Below are 16918 nucleotides of genomic sequence, written 5' to 3' on the forward strand. Positions count from 1 at the left end.
AGCCTGCTTCTCCCTCTCCCACTGCCCCTGCTTGTGTTCCTGCTCTCGCTGTCTCTGTCAAATAAATAAATAAAATCTTTAAAAAAATAAATAAATAAAATAAATTGGGATCATTTTTTAGAGTTCTAGAAAGCCATGAGTATTACTGAGTCTTGGAAATTTGTTTTAAAAGAATAATAAAGTGATCTGATTGAGTGGTTAAACTTTATTATTGCAGATGTGAAAAAAGTTTCTTTGAAGCTAGAGATCTTCGTCAGCACATGAACAAACATCTTGGTGTGAAGCCATTCCAGTGCCAGTTTTGTGATAAGTGCTATAGTTGGAAGAAAGATTGGTATTCCCATGTGAAATCTCATTCTGTCACTGAGCCTTACAGGTAGATAAATTTGAACAGGATCTGAACTTAATGGAGATGTATATGTGCTTGGATTAATTCTTTTGGATGCTGGTGCTTTGGAAAAAATAATTTAGGGTTTTTTTGTACCCCCGTTATAGGTGTAATATATGTGGCAAAGAATTTTATGAGAAAGCATTGTTCAGAAGGCATGTAAAGAAAGCTACCCATGGAAAAAAAGGAAGAGCAAAGCAGAACCTAGAACGGGTGTGTGAACAATGTGGAAGAAAATTCACTCAGCTAAGAGAGTATAGGAGACACATGAACAACCATGAAGGTAACGGTACCTAATATTATGCATATATTTAAGTAGAATAAAAAGTCAGTCCAATAGTGAGCCTCCCTTTACCAGCCCTCTTGCCTGTTAACCTCATCTTCCTTTGATAAAAGTTGAATCCAATATTACTTAATATTTATTCAAGTGATTGAGGTGATCCTGAACCTGGGTACCTAGTTATTGTGTATGTAGATAGGTTCGTTTTTTAGTGAGCTTAATATTCTGGGTCAACATTTTTATGCTGAACTGGACTATTGGAAGCTTCTGTTACTTTATCCTAAGATTATAGGATTGCAGGGAAGGTTAAATGAGACTATGTATGGAAACTCAAAATTGTCTCTCAGTAACTTCTATCTCTGGGAACACCTGTAGAGAGATTATATTGCAGAATCTAGTTTATTCTAAGGTACACTGTTAGGTCCTGGATAAAAGATGGCCATAGCCTGTATAGAAAGGGTAATGGGTTACTGTACTTATTATTATTTTTTTAATATTTTATTTATTTACTTGTCAGAGAGAGAGAGGGCATGAGCAGGGAGAAGGAACAGAGGTAGAGGGAGAAGCAGGCTCCCCGCCGAGCAGGGAGCCCGATGCGGGACTCGATCCCAGGACCCTGGGATCATGACCCGAGCTGAAGGCAGATACTCAACCGACTGAGCCACCCAGGCATCCCTGGGTTACTCTCCTTAAAGAAAAACATTATTTATCAGGGAACTTTAATATATTGTGTTACTTGTACCTTACACACACACCTCTCTCTCTCTGTGTCTCTTTCTTTTTTCATAGGAGTTAAGCCATTTGAATGCTTAACCTGTGGAGTAGCTTGGGCTGATGCCCGATCTCTAAAACGCCATGTCAGAACACATACTGGCGAGCGACCGTATGTCTGCCCTGTATGTAGCGAAGCCTACATAGATGCTCGAACATTGCGTAAACATATGACTAAATTCCACAGAGATTATGTGCCTTGCAAAATTATGCTGGAAAAAGATACCCTTCAGTTTCATAACCAAGGAACTCAAGTGGAGCATGCTGTTAGTATCTTAACAGCAGACATGCAGGAACAAGAAAGCAGTGGTCCTCAAGAACTGGAGACGGTGGTGGTGACAGGAGAGACCATGGAAGCGCTTGAAGCTGTTGCGGCTACGGAAGAGTGTCCATCAGTATCTACGCTCTCTGACCAAAGCATTATGCAAGTGGTTAATTACGTGTTGGCACAACAGCAAGGACAGAAGCTCTCGGAAGTGGCAGAAGCTATTCAAACTGTAGAAGTAGAGGTGGCACACATTTCAGAAGCAGAGTGACTATAGCAGTGGGGATCAAAGAAGTGACATCCAACGTATACTGAACTCACAGAACATCTGTTTACAGGACGATGTGACTATCTGCCTAGTGTTTGTAGGTCAAGGCTCTGGGCTGTTTGGTGATGTCTGAACATTTCCGAATGGTTTTCTGGCTAATGGGTTCTATTGAAAAGTCCATATATGGCAAAGAAATTGAAAACAAATCTACTTGATGGCATTGGTTTATCATGGTGTACTTTTTATGAATTAATGTTTATAAAGGACTGGACTAAATTAAAAACTGTATAGTTTCACTTGCATTTTGACATTATTATATACTTTGAGTTTAAAAGGCTGCACTAGTCAGATCTTCTCTTTTATTCTAAAAATAGGTTCTGTGATTTCATTTGCCCGGTTTATAGGTTTAAAAAAATTCTAATATAAAGCATTTTAGTAGGATGTATACGTGTATTACATTTTTAAAATGCTTCAAATCTGTGATTCTTGACTTAACTATTTATTTTAACCCCTTATAAGTCAGGGATTTATTCTGTTTTAAAGCACTTAATGAGTTACATGTTGTAATCAAGTTTGCACAGTATACTTATCTATATGGGGAACCCTTAAATAAATAGCTGATTTTTTAAATGCCATTAAAATGCATGAAATGCCTATTAAAGCCTTACTATATACTATCTCTTCAAGGCAGGTAAATTGACCATGAGCAAAGAACACTGTTAAACACTGTTGATGGGAAATTTCTCCTTGATAACATGAGACAATGAATGGAAAAAAATCTCATTCTTTTGCTGAAGAATGAACAAATTAAAACTAGATTTGGTATGTTTGCAGCTTTTGTATCATGTTTAATTGTTCAATTTTGTTGAAAAACTGCAATTTAGAAATAGGATAGCAATATAGACCTCTACAGCGGTCCTGTGGATACCATGTAATTGTCAACTAACTTCAGAATACTGAAAAGTCTTCAGTTCAGCCCTCAGTATACTATTTAAAGAAGTTAATTGATTATGGTCCACCAAATTGTTGAAAGTAAATTATTTTTAAAAGTTACCTGAGAATTATATTAATTTGTGTGTTTGATTTTTAAATTCCCACTTCTAGAAGCTATCCAGTTTTCTGATCTTCAAAATAACTGTGGGGAGACGCCACATTTCTCTCCTGTGGGGAAACTACCACTCAAACTATAATTGTTAAAATTAAACTTTTTAAGTATTAGAAGCTAATATAAGGTATAAAATGAAGATATAAGCAAATCACATGTAAATCATTCCTAAAGCACAAGAAAAGAATGTGCCTTGATGTACATATATTAAGATGCTTTTTCCAGTTTACTTTAAAAAATGGCTTAAAAATAAAGACTAAATGTGATGCCATGCATGCATTATCTGCATATGTAATATTTGCATTTGCAAATTTCCCATTGTTTCTATAGCTGTGTGGCTGACTTTCAGTTTTAAGTGAATTGACATACAGTCTATAACTTTATAATGGCTGCTTGTTTATCGTACTTTTCAGTTAGTGAAAATGTATTTCAACCTGACTAAAATCTGGAATTGTGTCTTTTATGTTCCATCTTCACCATTGTTACTAGATTTAGTTAATTGTATAAGACCGTTAATGTATGTCAAAAATTGTAAATAAAAGATGTTGAATCTTGTTTAAGCATAAGCTTTGGAGTTTAGCTTGTCACTTTTCTATTCATAAATCAGTTTCTGTTATTTGATATGTTATTAAAGTCAATCCGTGTTTAAAGGGAAGGGAATAGAATACATTAAAATACAATGAATCATGGAACACTACATCAAAAACTAATGATGTAATGTATGGTGATTAATATAACATAATAAAAACCATTGGGTGAAAATGTAATAATATTAAAACTTCTTACTCATAAACATAATTTTGCCACAAAATTGGAAGTAGTGTGATTTACTGCCTACTTGGGTAATTTTTTTTTTTTTTTTAAGATTTTATTTATTTGACAGAGACAGCGAGAAAGGGAACACAAGCAGAGGGAGTGGGAAAGGGAGAAGCAGGCTTCCCGCAAAGCAGGGAGCCTGATGCGGGGCTTGATCCCAGGACCCTGAGATCATGACCTGAGCTAAAGGCAGTCGCTTAACCAATTGAGCCACCCAGGTGCGCCTACTTTGGGTAATTTAAATGTGTAGAGTTATAGGGTGCCTGTCTGGCTCAGCTGGTTGGTAGAGCATGTGACCCTTGGTCTTAAGGTCATGAGTTCAAGCCCCATGTTTGGCATGACTTTTAAAAAATGTGTAGAATTACATAATTCCATGTAGAAACAAGTGTTAAGTTTCCAAAAATTCAGTTTTATATTGCCATGGGGGAAATTTCTATATTAATTTACAATTCCTTTTTAGAATCACGCATTGCTTTGTTGTCAGGTGACTCTCCTCTAATTGTGTGGGTACCCCTGGTTAAATGTACTTATTACTCTTGCTGCTAAGCAGTTTGAGTCATTGCTGTTAGTCATTGAAATGTATGAATTGATAGCAATGAATTAATTCTCTGACGTGGGTTTTAATTTGTTTTATTAAAAGTGGCTGTATTCAGAATTTCACAGAGTTGCCTAAACTGCTGGACTTCGAGCTAATCCAAACCTTCAGTGTTTTGTTGTTTTTTTAATGCATTGGTGTAAACTATCTGTGCATGCATAATGTTTCCTGCTCATGATTGTTCTTGTCAAACCTGTAATCTCTTGGAAGTTCCTAAACACTTTTACATCTAATGTTTGGAACATACATAATAAAAGCCTTTGCTTCCTCTTGATCCTATATATTGATCAATTAGAGTTTGTAGAAGCTTATGGAGCAAAGATGCATAAGTAACTTAATCAGTTTAAATATACCATGCTTATAGCCTATTGATGTTTTGAAGTTTAAATACTGCTGTTTATTGAATTTTTCCTCAAGAGTCTTAAGGATTTTGGAGTACGAACTCATATCCAATAGGGCCTGTCTTTGGGAAGCCTGTGCCACCCACGTAGGTTGAGGTTTTGTGTTTGCCTCTGCTAGGTTGCTCCAAGAGTGTTCATGGTTAGGTACTATTTTTATATTAATTCTCAGACTATGGTTTCCCGGAGCAGCAGCTGTAAATTTTGAACTTCAGACCAGTTTGAGAGCAAGCTCGCTATTCTAAATCTTCAAGGGAGGCTTTTGTCCACTGACAGCCCAGCCTGGGACGGACAAGTATCCTTCTCTGCCTGGACTGGTGAACTGAGTTGTTTCCTTGACTGTTCTTTCACTGAAGATGGAGCTCTTCAGTGGTCCCAGTGTTTTGTTTTGTTTTGTTTCGCTCCCTGCCCGGCTTGGGGCTTGAACTCAAGACCCTGAGATCAAGAGTCCATGCTGAGTCGCGTGCTCTACCAACTGAGCCAGCCAGGCGCTCCGGTGGTCCCTGAGTCGTGTTTAATTTTTTTTTTCAATTTCTGTAGGCCTAATCTGATCTCATTGCCTTTTAGCTGTCAAAAGCCCCCCCCCCCCCGAAACTGCCAATCCCATCTACCACAAGGTTACTACAAGTTCAACTCCGTTTCCTCTTATCTGGGGACTCTTAGGACATTGCCTTTCTTCCAAACTTAGTATTGTGAATTTCAAAGGAGTTTGTTACATTTTATCAAGTGGAGAGTTTCATGTATTTTGAGTTTAACTCTGGAAACTAAATAGTGTTTCTTTAAATATTTTCCCTTCTGGTTACTTTTTGTTTCCAAAAGTTTTATTTCTACCCTCAATACCTCTTCACTCTCCCCATTTTTTCTTTTTCTCTTTTTTTTTTTTTTAAGATTTTATTTATGTGTTTGACAGAGAGAGAGACAGCGAGAGCAGGAACGGGAGTGGGAGAGGGAGAAGCAGGCTTCCCGCCAAGCAGGGAGCCCGATGCGGGGCTCGATCTCAGGACCCTGGGATCACGGCCCAAGCCGAAGGCAGACACCTAACGAAAGCCACCCATGTGCCCCTCCCCATCTTTTTCTTGCTTCCTGATAACCTTCGTGGAGTTCCTTAACCTGATCTGTAACTGTTCTTAATTATCTATTCTTCATTTTAAAAATTATATTTTTTATCTTAGTATTTCCAATTGATTCTTTATAGGTGCTTATTCCTGCTTCCCTTTTCAATTCATCCTTTCTTATCTTGCTGGTTGAATGTATTCTGTTCATTTTAAACTCTTACTGTGTCCGGTCTGTGTGCTCTGCAAAAAAATTATGTGTATATACCACAACTTCACCATTCTACCATTGATGGATATTTGGGTTATTTTCAGTTTGGGGTTATCCTGAGGAATGTTGTAGGACCATTTTTATCCTCCTGGTATATACACGGGCATGCATTTCTCTTGGATACATAACTTAGAGTAGAATTTGAGATATTTGGATTTGTGAACCAAAATATTTCCCAAAGAGGTTATACCAATTTACTCTCACCAGTGGTGGTTGCTCTGCATGCTCACTTATTACCTACTTTAGCCATTCTGAGATGAATGTGCTTAGTATCCCATGTAGTTTTAATTTACACTTCCCAGATGACTAATAAAGCTGAACACCTTTTCATTTGTTGACAATTCAGATATTCTTTTTGTGAGGCAATTGAATATCGTACCCATTTTTTGTCTTTTTTCTTTCTGAAAACAGCTTGTTTTACAATTGCCATCTCCTATTTTACAGCTTGTCTTTTCATTCTATTAATGGTATCTTTTCATGAATGTATTTAATTTTAATGTAGTCCAGTTAATAAATTTGTGCCCTTTTACAATCTTTCCCTGCCCAAAGATCATTCTATTTCCCTATTTTATCTTTTAAAAGCTTTATACCTTTGTCTTTTATATTTAGATCTATAATCTATCTGAAATAGAGGGAGACATCAAGCTTTTTTTTTTTTTTAAGATTTTATTTATTTGACAGAGAGCGAGCACAAGCAGGGGGAGAGGCAGAGGGAGAGAAAGAAACAGACTCCCCGCTGAGCAGAGAGCCCAATGCGGACTTGATCCCAGGACCCTGGGATTATGACCTGAGCTGAAGGCAGACACTTAACTGACTGAGCTACTCAGGTGCCCCTCAAGATTTTTTTTTTTTTTTTTAAGATTTTATTTATTTATTTGAGAGAGACTGAGAGATAGAGAGCACGAGAGGGAAGAGGGTCAGAGGGAGAAGCAGACTCCCCGCTGAGCAGGGAGCCCGATGTGGGACTCGATCCCGGGACTCCAGGATCATGACCTGAGCCGAAGGCAGTCGCTTAACCAACTGAGCCACCCAGGCACCCGCCCCTCAAGATTTTTTTATAGTATAGATTTCCAATTGGGCACATAATTTTCTGAATACGCTGATTTTTTTTCCATTGTTCAGCAATGCCATTGTATAAATCAAGGGTACATTCTGGAATCTATTCTGCTTTTTTGCTTTTATTTCTGTACTCTTGCACCAATTCCTTGCAATGGCAAATTGCAACAATACTAAATCCTTACAGTACTTAGGACCACAATGTCTTAATACTGTAGGTTTATAATAATTCTGATATCTGATAGAGTAAATCCTCCCACTTTGGCTTTTTTTTTAAGATTTTATTTATTTATTCATGAGAGACAGAGAGAGAGACAGAGAGAGAGAGGCAGAGGGAGAAGCAGGCTCCCAAGGAGCAGGGAGCCTGATGCGGGACTCGATCCCAGGACCCCGGGATCATGGCCTGAGCCAAAGGCAGACGCTTAACTATCTGAACCACCCAGGCGCCCATCCCACTTTGTTCTTATTTCAGATTGCTTGTATATTCTATAATGAACTTACCAATTTCTATAATAAAATCCTGTTGGGATTTTGGCTGGAATTGTATTGAACTTCTAGATCAATTTGGAGAGAATTGATATCTTTCTAATAACTAAATTTTCATTCCATGAACATATTTCTTCATGTATGTAAGTCATCTTTAATAGCTCTCAAAATATTTTAGTTTGTGTAAACCTATTAGATATATCTTTATGCAACTGTGAATGGCATTTTTTATTTTTCAGTTTGTTGGTATATAAAAATACAAAACACTTGTGTATCAAGGGAACCTTCATCTGATAAAAGCTGTCTACAAAAAGCTACAGCAAAACATTCTAAAAGGTGAAATGTTTAAAATTTTCTGACATAGGAAGTAAGACCTTTTATCCAACAACCTTTTAAAATTCCCTTATTAATTTAGTTTTGACTGTCTCCATACCCAATTATGTTATTCGGAAATAAGTTTTATTTCTCCTATTCCAATTCTAGCTTGCCTTGTTGCTTTCTCTAGGACCTCAGTACAATGTTAAGTAGGTGTGATAGTTGGCATCCTTGTCTTTCTTTCCATCTCAGAATAAAAATCTGAAATTAACATGGTGAGGCAGATAGCTTAAGAATGGGGGCTTATTGCCAGAAAAACCAACCATGCTATTGAGTTAGAATTTTAGCTCCACCCTGCAATCTCCAGAGGGGAGAGGGGCTCCAGCTATTAATTCATTAATTAACCATGCCCATGTGAGGTAGCCTCAACAAAACTTAGAGACAGAGAGTTCCTGGTTGCTGAACATATGGGTGTACTAGGTGGGTGTCACGCCCCAACCACAGGGATAGACGGTCCTGCGCTCCTGCCTTCCAGACCTTGCCCTGTAGGTCTCTTCCACATGGCTTTTTCTGAGTTATATACTTTATAATAAAACTGTAATTTTAAGTATAGCACTTTTAGCGAGTTCTGTGGTTTGTTCTACTGAATTGCCAGAGGAGGAGCTCCATAGAAGCCCTCAAATTTATAGTCCGCCAGGCAGAAGAGTGAGTGGCTTGGGGGTATCCAAGACTTGCAGATGGCACCTGAAGTGGCTGCAGCAGTCCTGTGGGACTGAGCCCCTAACTTGGGGGGTCTGTGCTAACTCTGGGTAGTGTCATAAATGAATTGCATGTAAAAGTCTGTGGTATTTGAATCAAGACCACTCCTCCCCCAACCATCTCAGCTCAGTGAGGTGGAGACACCACCCCAGAGTGCCGCATCCAAGACTGTAGGACTCCTTCTCCAACTAGCTCCCAGTCGGAGGGCTCTCTACGTGGGAGGATCAGGACATCAGTCTTCCTCACCCTGCCCCCAGCTCTCTGCTGCTGAGATAAGGCCTGGGTACGTGTGGCTGAGAGGTGGTGGTTCCTCTCTTCCATCCAGCCACCGCTTGTGGAACAGAGGTTCTACCTTGGGCAAACTGAGCTGAAGATACTGAGGCTCTGACCGCTGTTGTCTCTGTTCATGAGGTGGTGGTTGCCTTTTTTAACAAACTTTCATAGATTTTTCTTGAATACATGTCTTTCATTTGCTGTTGGGCCATTTCCAGAGACTTTAAATGGTTGCTTTTATTTTTGTTTTTACACTTCTCAGCGTTTTCATTGGGAAACAAGGCCTGCACAACTCATCTGTCATACAAGAAGTTGATCCTCCTCCAAATCATCTTCAGTATTTCAGTATTCTTTTCAGGTGCACATGGGATATTCTTCAGAACAGATCACATGTTAGGCCACAAAACAAGACTCAATAAATTTAAGACTGAAATAGTATCAAGTAATTTTCTGACCACAACTGTATGAAACTAGAAATTACAAGAGAAAAACTAGAAAAAACAAACACCTGGAGGCTAAACAATGTTACTGAACAACCAATGGGACAACAAAGAAATTCAAGTGGACATCAAAAAGAAAAAATGGAGAAAAATGAAAATGGAAATAAAACATTCCAAAAATTTTTGGGATACAGCAAAAGCAGTTCTAACAGGGAAGTTTATAGCAATACAGACCTACCCTCAAGAAATAAGAAAAATCTCAATCTAACCTTACAACGAAAGGAACTAGAAAAAACCCAAAGTTAGTAGAAGGAAATAATAAAGATTAGAGAAGAAATAAATGTGGGCGCCTGGGTGGCTCAGTCAGTTAAGCAACTGTCTTCGGCTCAGGTCATGATCCCAGGGTCCTGGCATCAAGTCCCGCATCGGGCTCCCTGCTCAGTGGGGAGCCTGCTTCTCCCTCTGCCTGCCGCTCCCCCTGCTTGTGCTCTCTCCTCTCTCTGACAAATAAATAAATAAAATCTTTAAAAAAGAGAGAGAGAGAAGAAATAAATGCAGTGGAGACTAAAACTAAAAAATATCAATAAAACCAAAAGCTGGTTCTTTGAAAAGACAAACAAAATGATAAACCCTTAGCAAGAATCATTGAGAGAGGACTCAAATAAATAAACTCAGAAACGAGGGGCGCTGGCTGGCTCAGTAGATGGTGCATATGACTCTTGATCTCAGGGTGGATGTGGGGCCTACTTAAAAAAAAAATCAAATCAAAGAGGAGAAATAGGGGTGCCTGGGTGGCTCAATCGTTAAGCGTCTGCCTTCGGCTCAGGTCATGATCCAGGGTCCTGGGATCGAGCCCTGCATCGGGCTCCCTGCTCAGAGGGACGCCTCCTTCCCCCTCTCCCACTCCCCCGGCTTGTGTTCCTGTTCTTGCTCTCTCTCTGTCAAATAAATAAATAAAATCTTAAAAAAAAAAGAGGAGCAATAACTACTGACACCACAGGAATACAAAGGATTATGAGAGAATACTAAGAAAAATAATATGCCAACAAACTGGACAAGCTAGAAGAAATGGACAAATTCCTAGAAACATATATTCATCCAAAAGTGAATCATGACGAAATAGAAAATTTGAACAGACCAATTACTAGTAATGAACTTGAACTGGTAATCAACTCCCAACAAAAATCCAGGACCAGGGGAGCCTGGGTGGCTCAGTCAGTTAAGCGTCTGCCTTCAGCTCAGGTCACGATCCCAGGGTCGTGGGATAGAGTCCCGCATCGGGCTCCCTGCTCAGCGGGGAGCCTTCTTCTCCCTCTCCCTCTGCCTGCCACTCCCCCTGCTTGTGCGCTCTCTCTCTCACTCTCTCTCTCTGTGTCAAATAAATAAAGAAAAAGTCTTAAAAAAAAAAAATCCAGGACCAGATGCCTTCACTGGTGAATTCTACCAAACATTTAGAGAAGAGCTAATACCGGGGCACCTGGGTGGCTCAGTCAGTTAAGCATCTGCCTTTGGCTCAGGTCATCATCTCAGGGTCGTGGGACTGAGCCCCACGTTGACTCCCTGCTCAGTGGGGAGCCTGCTTCTCCCTCTCCTCCCTGCCTGTGTTCTTTCTCACTATCTTTGTTTCTCTGTCAAATCATAAAGTCTTAAAAAAAAAAAAAAAAGCTAATACCTATCGTTCTCAAACTATTCCAAGAAACTGAAAGAAAACTTCCAAATTCATTCTACGAGGCCAGCATTACCTTGACACCAAAACTAGGCAAAGATGCTACAAAAAAAACAAAACAACAACAAAAAAACCCCAAAAAACCAACAACTATAGGCCAATATTCCTGATGAACCCAGATGCAAAAAAACCATCAACAAATACTAGCAAACAGAATTCAAAAAGATCATTCACCAGGGCACCTAGCTGGCTCAGTTGATAGAGCATGTGACTCTTGATCTTGGGGTCATGAGTTTGAGCCCCCTGTTGGGGGTAGAGTTTACTTAAAAAAGAAAAAAAGATCATTCACCACAATCAAACAGGAATTATTCCAGGGATGTGAACGTGGTTTATATTGCAAATCAATAAATGTGATATATCACATTAACAAGAGAAAGAAAAAAGTTCTATGATCATTTCAATAGGTGCAGAAAAAGCATCTGACAGAATACATCTGTTCATGATAAAAACTCTCAACAAAGTGGGTTCTTTGAAGGAACATATCTCAAAATAATAAGGTACATATATGAAAAGCCAACAGATAACATCATATCAATGGTGAAAAACTGAGAGCATTTCCTCTAAGGTCAGGAACAAGACAAGGATGTCCACCCTCACCACATTCATTCAATATAGTACTGGAAATCCTAGCTGCAGCAATCAGACATGAAAAATAAAAGGCATCCAATTTGGCAAGGAAGAAGTACAATAGTCATCATTTGAAGATGGCATGATAATATATACAGAAAACCCTAAAGATTCTACCAGAAAACTATTAGAATAAATGAATTCAGTAAAGTTGCAGGATACAAAATATGCAGAAATCTTTTGTATTTCTATACACCAATAGTGAAGTAGCAGAAAGAGAAATTAAGAAAATAACCCCATTTACAATTGCACCAAAAATAATAAAATACCTAGGAATAAATTTAACCATGGAGGTAAAAGACCTATACTCTGAAAACTATTAGACATTGGTGAAAGAAATTAAGGATGTCACAAATAGGGGGATATGCCATGCTCATAAATAGGAAAAATTAATATTGTTAAAATATCCATACCACCTAAAGCAATCTACTCATTCAATGCAATCCCTAACAAAATATCAATAGGATTTTTCATCGAACTAGAACAAATAATCCTAAAATCTGTAGCTCCTGAAAAGCTCAAGCAATCTTGAGACAAGCTAAAGCAATCTTAAGAAAGAACAAAGGTAGAGGAATCACAATCCCAGATTTCAAGATCTACAACAAAGCCGTAGTAATCAAAACAGTATGGTACTGGCACAAAGAGAGACACATAGATCAATATAACAGGATAGAAAGCCTGGAAATAAACTCATGCCTATATGATCAATTAATCAATGACAAAAGAGGCAAGAATATACAATGGGGAAAGGCGGTCTCTTTAATAAATGGTGTGGGGAAAACTGGATAGCTACATGCAAAAGAATGAAACTGAACCACTTTCTCATACCACACACAAAAATAAAATAGATTAGAGATCTAAATGTGACCTGAAACCATAAAACTCCATCAAGAAAGTATAGGCATTAATCTCTTGGATGTAGGCCTTAATAATATATTTATGGATGTATCTCCTCAGGCAAGGAAAACAAAAGCAAAAATAAACTATTTGGGACTACACCAAAATAAAAAGCTTTTGGAGACCAACGGAAACCAACAACAAAACAAAAAGGCAACCTAGTGAATGGGAGAAGATATTTGCAAATGGTACATTCAATAAGGGGTCACTATCCAAAATATATAAGGACATTATACACTAAAAAACAATCCAATTAAAAAATAGGCAGAGGACCTGAATAGACCTATTTCCAAAGAAGACATAGAGATGGCCAACAGACAAATGAAAATATGTCCAACATCACCAATCACCAGGGAAATGCAAATTAAGGCCACAATGAGTTATCAACTCACACCAGTCAGAATGGCTATAATCAAAAACACAAGAAATAAATGTTGGCAAGGATGTGGGGAAAAAGAACACTTGTGCACTGTTGCTGAGAATGTAAATTGGTGCAGCCACTGTGGAAAACAGTATGGAGGTTCCTCAAAAAATTAAACATAGAAATACCGAATGATCCAGTAATTCCTCCCCAGAAGGGAGGAGTCAAATGATGGGTAAAATAGGTGAGGGTGATTAATAGGTACAAACTTCCAGTTCTAAAATAAATAAGTCATGGAGATGAAAAGTAAAGCACAAGGAAAATAGTATTAAAAATACATTATTTGGGGACGCCTGGGTGGCTCAGTCGGTTGAGCGGCTGCCTTCGGCCCGGGTCATGATCCCATTCAGCGGGGAGCCTGCTTCTCCCTCTCTCTCCCTCTGCTTGTGCTCTGTCGAATAAATAAAATCTTAAAAAAAAAAACAAACATTATTTGGGGGCACCTGGGTGGCTCAGTGGATTAAGCGTCCCACCCTTGATTTTGGCTGAGTTCATGATCTCAAGGTCGTGAGATTGGGCTCGTACTGCGTATGGAAACTGCTTAACATTCTCTCTCTCTCTCTGCCCCTCACTGCCCCACACACTGACTGGCAAGCATGTGTGCATGCACCCACACACACTCTAAAACAAACGAAATAAATATAATTTTGAATAATCAAACTCACAGAAAAATTAATTTTTTGAGACATTTTATTTTTAAAGATTTATTTATTTTAGAGAGATAGAGAGAGCTCCAGTGTGGGGAAGGGCAGAGGGAGAGAATCTCAAGCAGACTCCCCGCTGAGCACAGAGCCCTACGTGGGGCTTTACCCCATGACCCTGAGATCACGACCTGAGCCGAGATAATGAGTCAGCTGCTTAACCAACTGAGCCATCCAGGTGCCCCTCTTGAGACTTTTTAGAGCAACTTGTCAACCTGATGCTCCATCACATCTGAATTATTATGTATTTCTTATAAAGAAGTATTCTTTCGAATAACTGCAATACAGTCAGGAAATTGATACATTACTGCCATCTAATCTCTTTTCTCTAAGCTCAGCTTTAGCAGCATCCTACATATCTGGATATGGTATTTTTCACTATTATTTAAGATTCACAATGCTTTAAAATTTTCATAATTCCTTGACACGTTATTTGGAGGAATATTACTCTATTTCTAAACACGGGCTTTTATTTTTTTATTTTTATTTTTTTAAAGATTTTATTTATTTGGGGCGCCTGGGTGGCTCAGTCGATAAGCATCTGCCTTCGGCTCAGGTCATGATCCTGGGGTCCTGGGATCGAGCCCCGCATCGGGCTCCCTGCACCGCGGGAAGCCTGCTTCTCCCTCTCCCACTCCCCCTGCTTGTGTTCCCTGGGGAGGGAGAAGCAGGCTCCCTGCTCAGCGGGAAGCCTGGACTTTTATTTTTATTTTTTTTTTAAAGATTTTATTTATTTATTTATTTATTTTTTAAATTTTTTTATTTGTCAGAGAGAGACACAGCGAGAGAGGGAACACAAGCAGGGGGAGTGGGAGAGGGAGAAGCAGGCTTCCCGCGGTGCAGGGAGCCCGATGCGGGGCTTGATCCCAGGAGCCTGGGATCATGACCAAAGCCAAAGGCAGACGCTTAACGACTGAACCACCCAGGCCCCCCAAAACATGGACTTTTAAAACTTGTTATTGATTTCTAAGAATTCTGTACTCAGATACACATTCTGTATATTTTCTATTCATTGAAATATGCCGAGGGCTGTTTTATGAACAAGCACATCGTCAATTTTTGCAAATGTTTTATGAGAATGTAAAAATATTCTGTATTTTGGGCATTGCTTTAATGTGTAAATTAGGTCAAATTATTACTTTTGTTCAAATATTCTATACCCATACTGATTTTTTTTGGTTGGTTTGTCCTATCAGTTACTAAGAATAGCTTGTTATGAATGTGGATTTGCCTTTTTTAATTTTCACAATTTTTGCTTTATATATCTTAAAGTGTTATGAGGTGCATAAAATATAGAATTCTAACTTCCTGGTTAGTTGAAGCTTTTTAATTTATTTTTAAAAACTTTATTTATTTGACAGAGAGAGACACAGTGAGAGAGGAAACACAAGCAGGGGGAGTGGGAGAGGGAGAAGCAGGCTTCCCACTGAGCAGGGAGCCCAATGCGGGGCTCGATCCCAGGACCCTGGGATCATGACCTGAGCTGGAGGAAGATGCTTAACGACTGAGCCACCCAGGTGCCCCAAACCTTTTTTTTTTTTTAAAGATTTTATTTATTTATTTGACAGAGAGAGACAGCGAGAGAGGGAACACAAGCAGGGGGAGTGGGAGAGGGAGAAGCAGGCTTCCCGCTGAGCAGGGAGCCTGATGTGGGGCTTGATCTCAGGACCCTGGGATCATGACCTGATCCGAAGGCAGACGCTTAACGACTGAGCCACCCAGTGTCCCATGAACCTTTTATCATTATGAAAAGATAAAATGAGGTGTCCCTTGTAATACTCCTGGCTTCCAGTCTACTTTGGCTGAAATTAAAAGAACTACATCAGCTTTTTTGGTATTCATATGGTATATTTCACCATCATGCTTTCAACCTGTCCATGTTCTTATATTTAAGGTATGTCTCTTACACATAGTATATAGCTGTCCTTTTTTTTTTAATCCAGCTGCCAGTCTTTATCTTTCCATAGGAATATTTAGTCGAATTAAAAAGGCATTATTACCAACACATTTGCATACAAATATGCCATTTTGCTTTTTTTGCCTTACCTGTTCCACAGTCCTTTTACTTTTCTGCCTTTTTGAAAGATTCCAGGGTACCTATATATAGTATAGGTAAATGGTACATTCAATAAGGGGTCACTATCCAAAATATATAAGGACATTATACACTAGGTGTATAATGGTACCTAGGTGGTTCAGTTAAGCATCCGATGCCCAGTTTCGGCTCAGGTCATGATCTCAGGATTGTGAGATCCAGCCCTGCGTCTGGCTCCACACTCAGCACAGAGTCTGCTTGATATTTTCTCTCCCTTTTCTTTGCCCCTCCCCCTGCTCTCTCTACATAAATAAATAAATAAGCCTAAAAAAAAAGATCCCAGTCCTCTCCTCCCATTAACTTATTTGTATATTGTTTTAACTATTACTCAGTAGTTTGCCTGGACATGATGTTAAAGTTCTTGGCAGTGTCTTCTACTTCATGGGCATCCACTTCATGAGCTATAGAACTTGTACATTCAGACACATATAATCCCATTCAAAAGATGTAGAAACAGACAAAAGAGAAATAGTCTAATAACTCCCATACCAGTGGTACTTACCACTATACAATCAGGCTTCATGTTGACCACATTCCCTCAAATAGTCTAGTACCCTTTGAAAACCCTCTATGGCTTATCAAACTCAACACCCAAAGAACAAATCATCCAATCAAGAAATGGGAAGATGTGAACAGACATTTCTCCAAAGAAGACATCCAAATGGCCAACAGATGCATGAAAAAATGCTCTACATCACTCACCATCACAGAAATACAAATCAAAACCACAATGAGATACCACCTCACACCGGTCAGAATGGCTAAAATTAACAAGTGAGGAAACAACAGATGTTGGTGAGGATGCAGAGAAAGGGGAACCCTCCTACACTGTTGATGGGAACGCAAGCTGGTGCAGCCACTCTGGAAAACAGTATGGAGGTTCCTCAAAAAGTTGAAAATAGAGCTACCCTAT

General features: G+C 39.0%; 2 protein-coding genes across 3 annotated transcripts in view; one reads left to right on the forward strand and one right to left on the reverse strand.

Annotated features, from left to right (window-relative positions):
• Window positions 1-4755, forward strand: part of ZBTB11 (zinc finger and BTB domain containing 11) — a 34541-nt gene extending 29786 nt beyond the window's left edge. Inside the window, exons 9-11 of the mRNA XM_027582176.2 lie at window positions 218-376; window positions 496-671; window positions 1458-4755. Of these exons, the coding sequence (XP_027437977.1) occupies window positions 218-376; window positions 496-671; window positions 1458-1975 (853 nt within the window). The 3' untranslated portion in view covers window positions 1976-4755. The remainder of the gene's footprint in view (window positions 1-217; window positions 377-495; window positions 672-1457) is intronic.
• Window positions 1-16918, reverse strand: part of LOC113916211 (PEST proteolytic signal containing nuclear protein) — a 52499-nt gene that overhangs the window by 9494 nt on the left and 26087 nt on the right. The window lies entirely within an intron of this gene.

This window comes from Zalophus californianus, chromosome 1, assembly GCF_009762305.2.
Source record: "Zalophus californianus isolate mZalCal1 chromosome 1, mZalCal1.pri.v2, whole genome shotgun sequence".
In the NCBI taxonomy this organism is placed as follows: Eukaryota; Metazoa; Chordata; class Mammalia; order Carnivora; family Otariidae; genus Zalophus; species Zalophus californianus.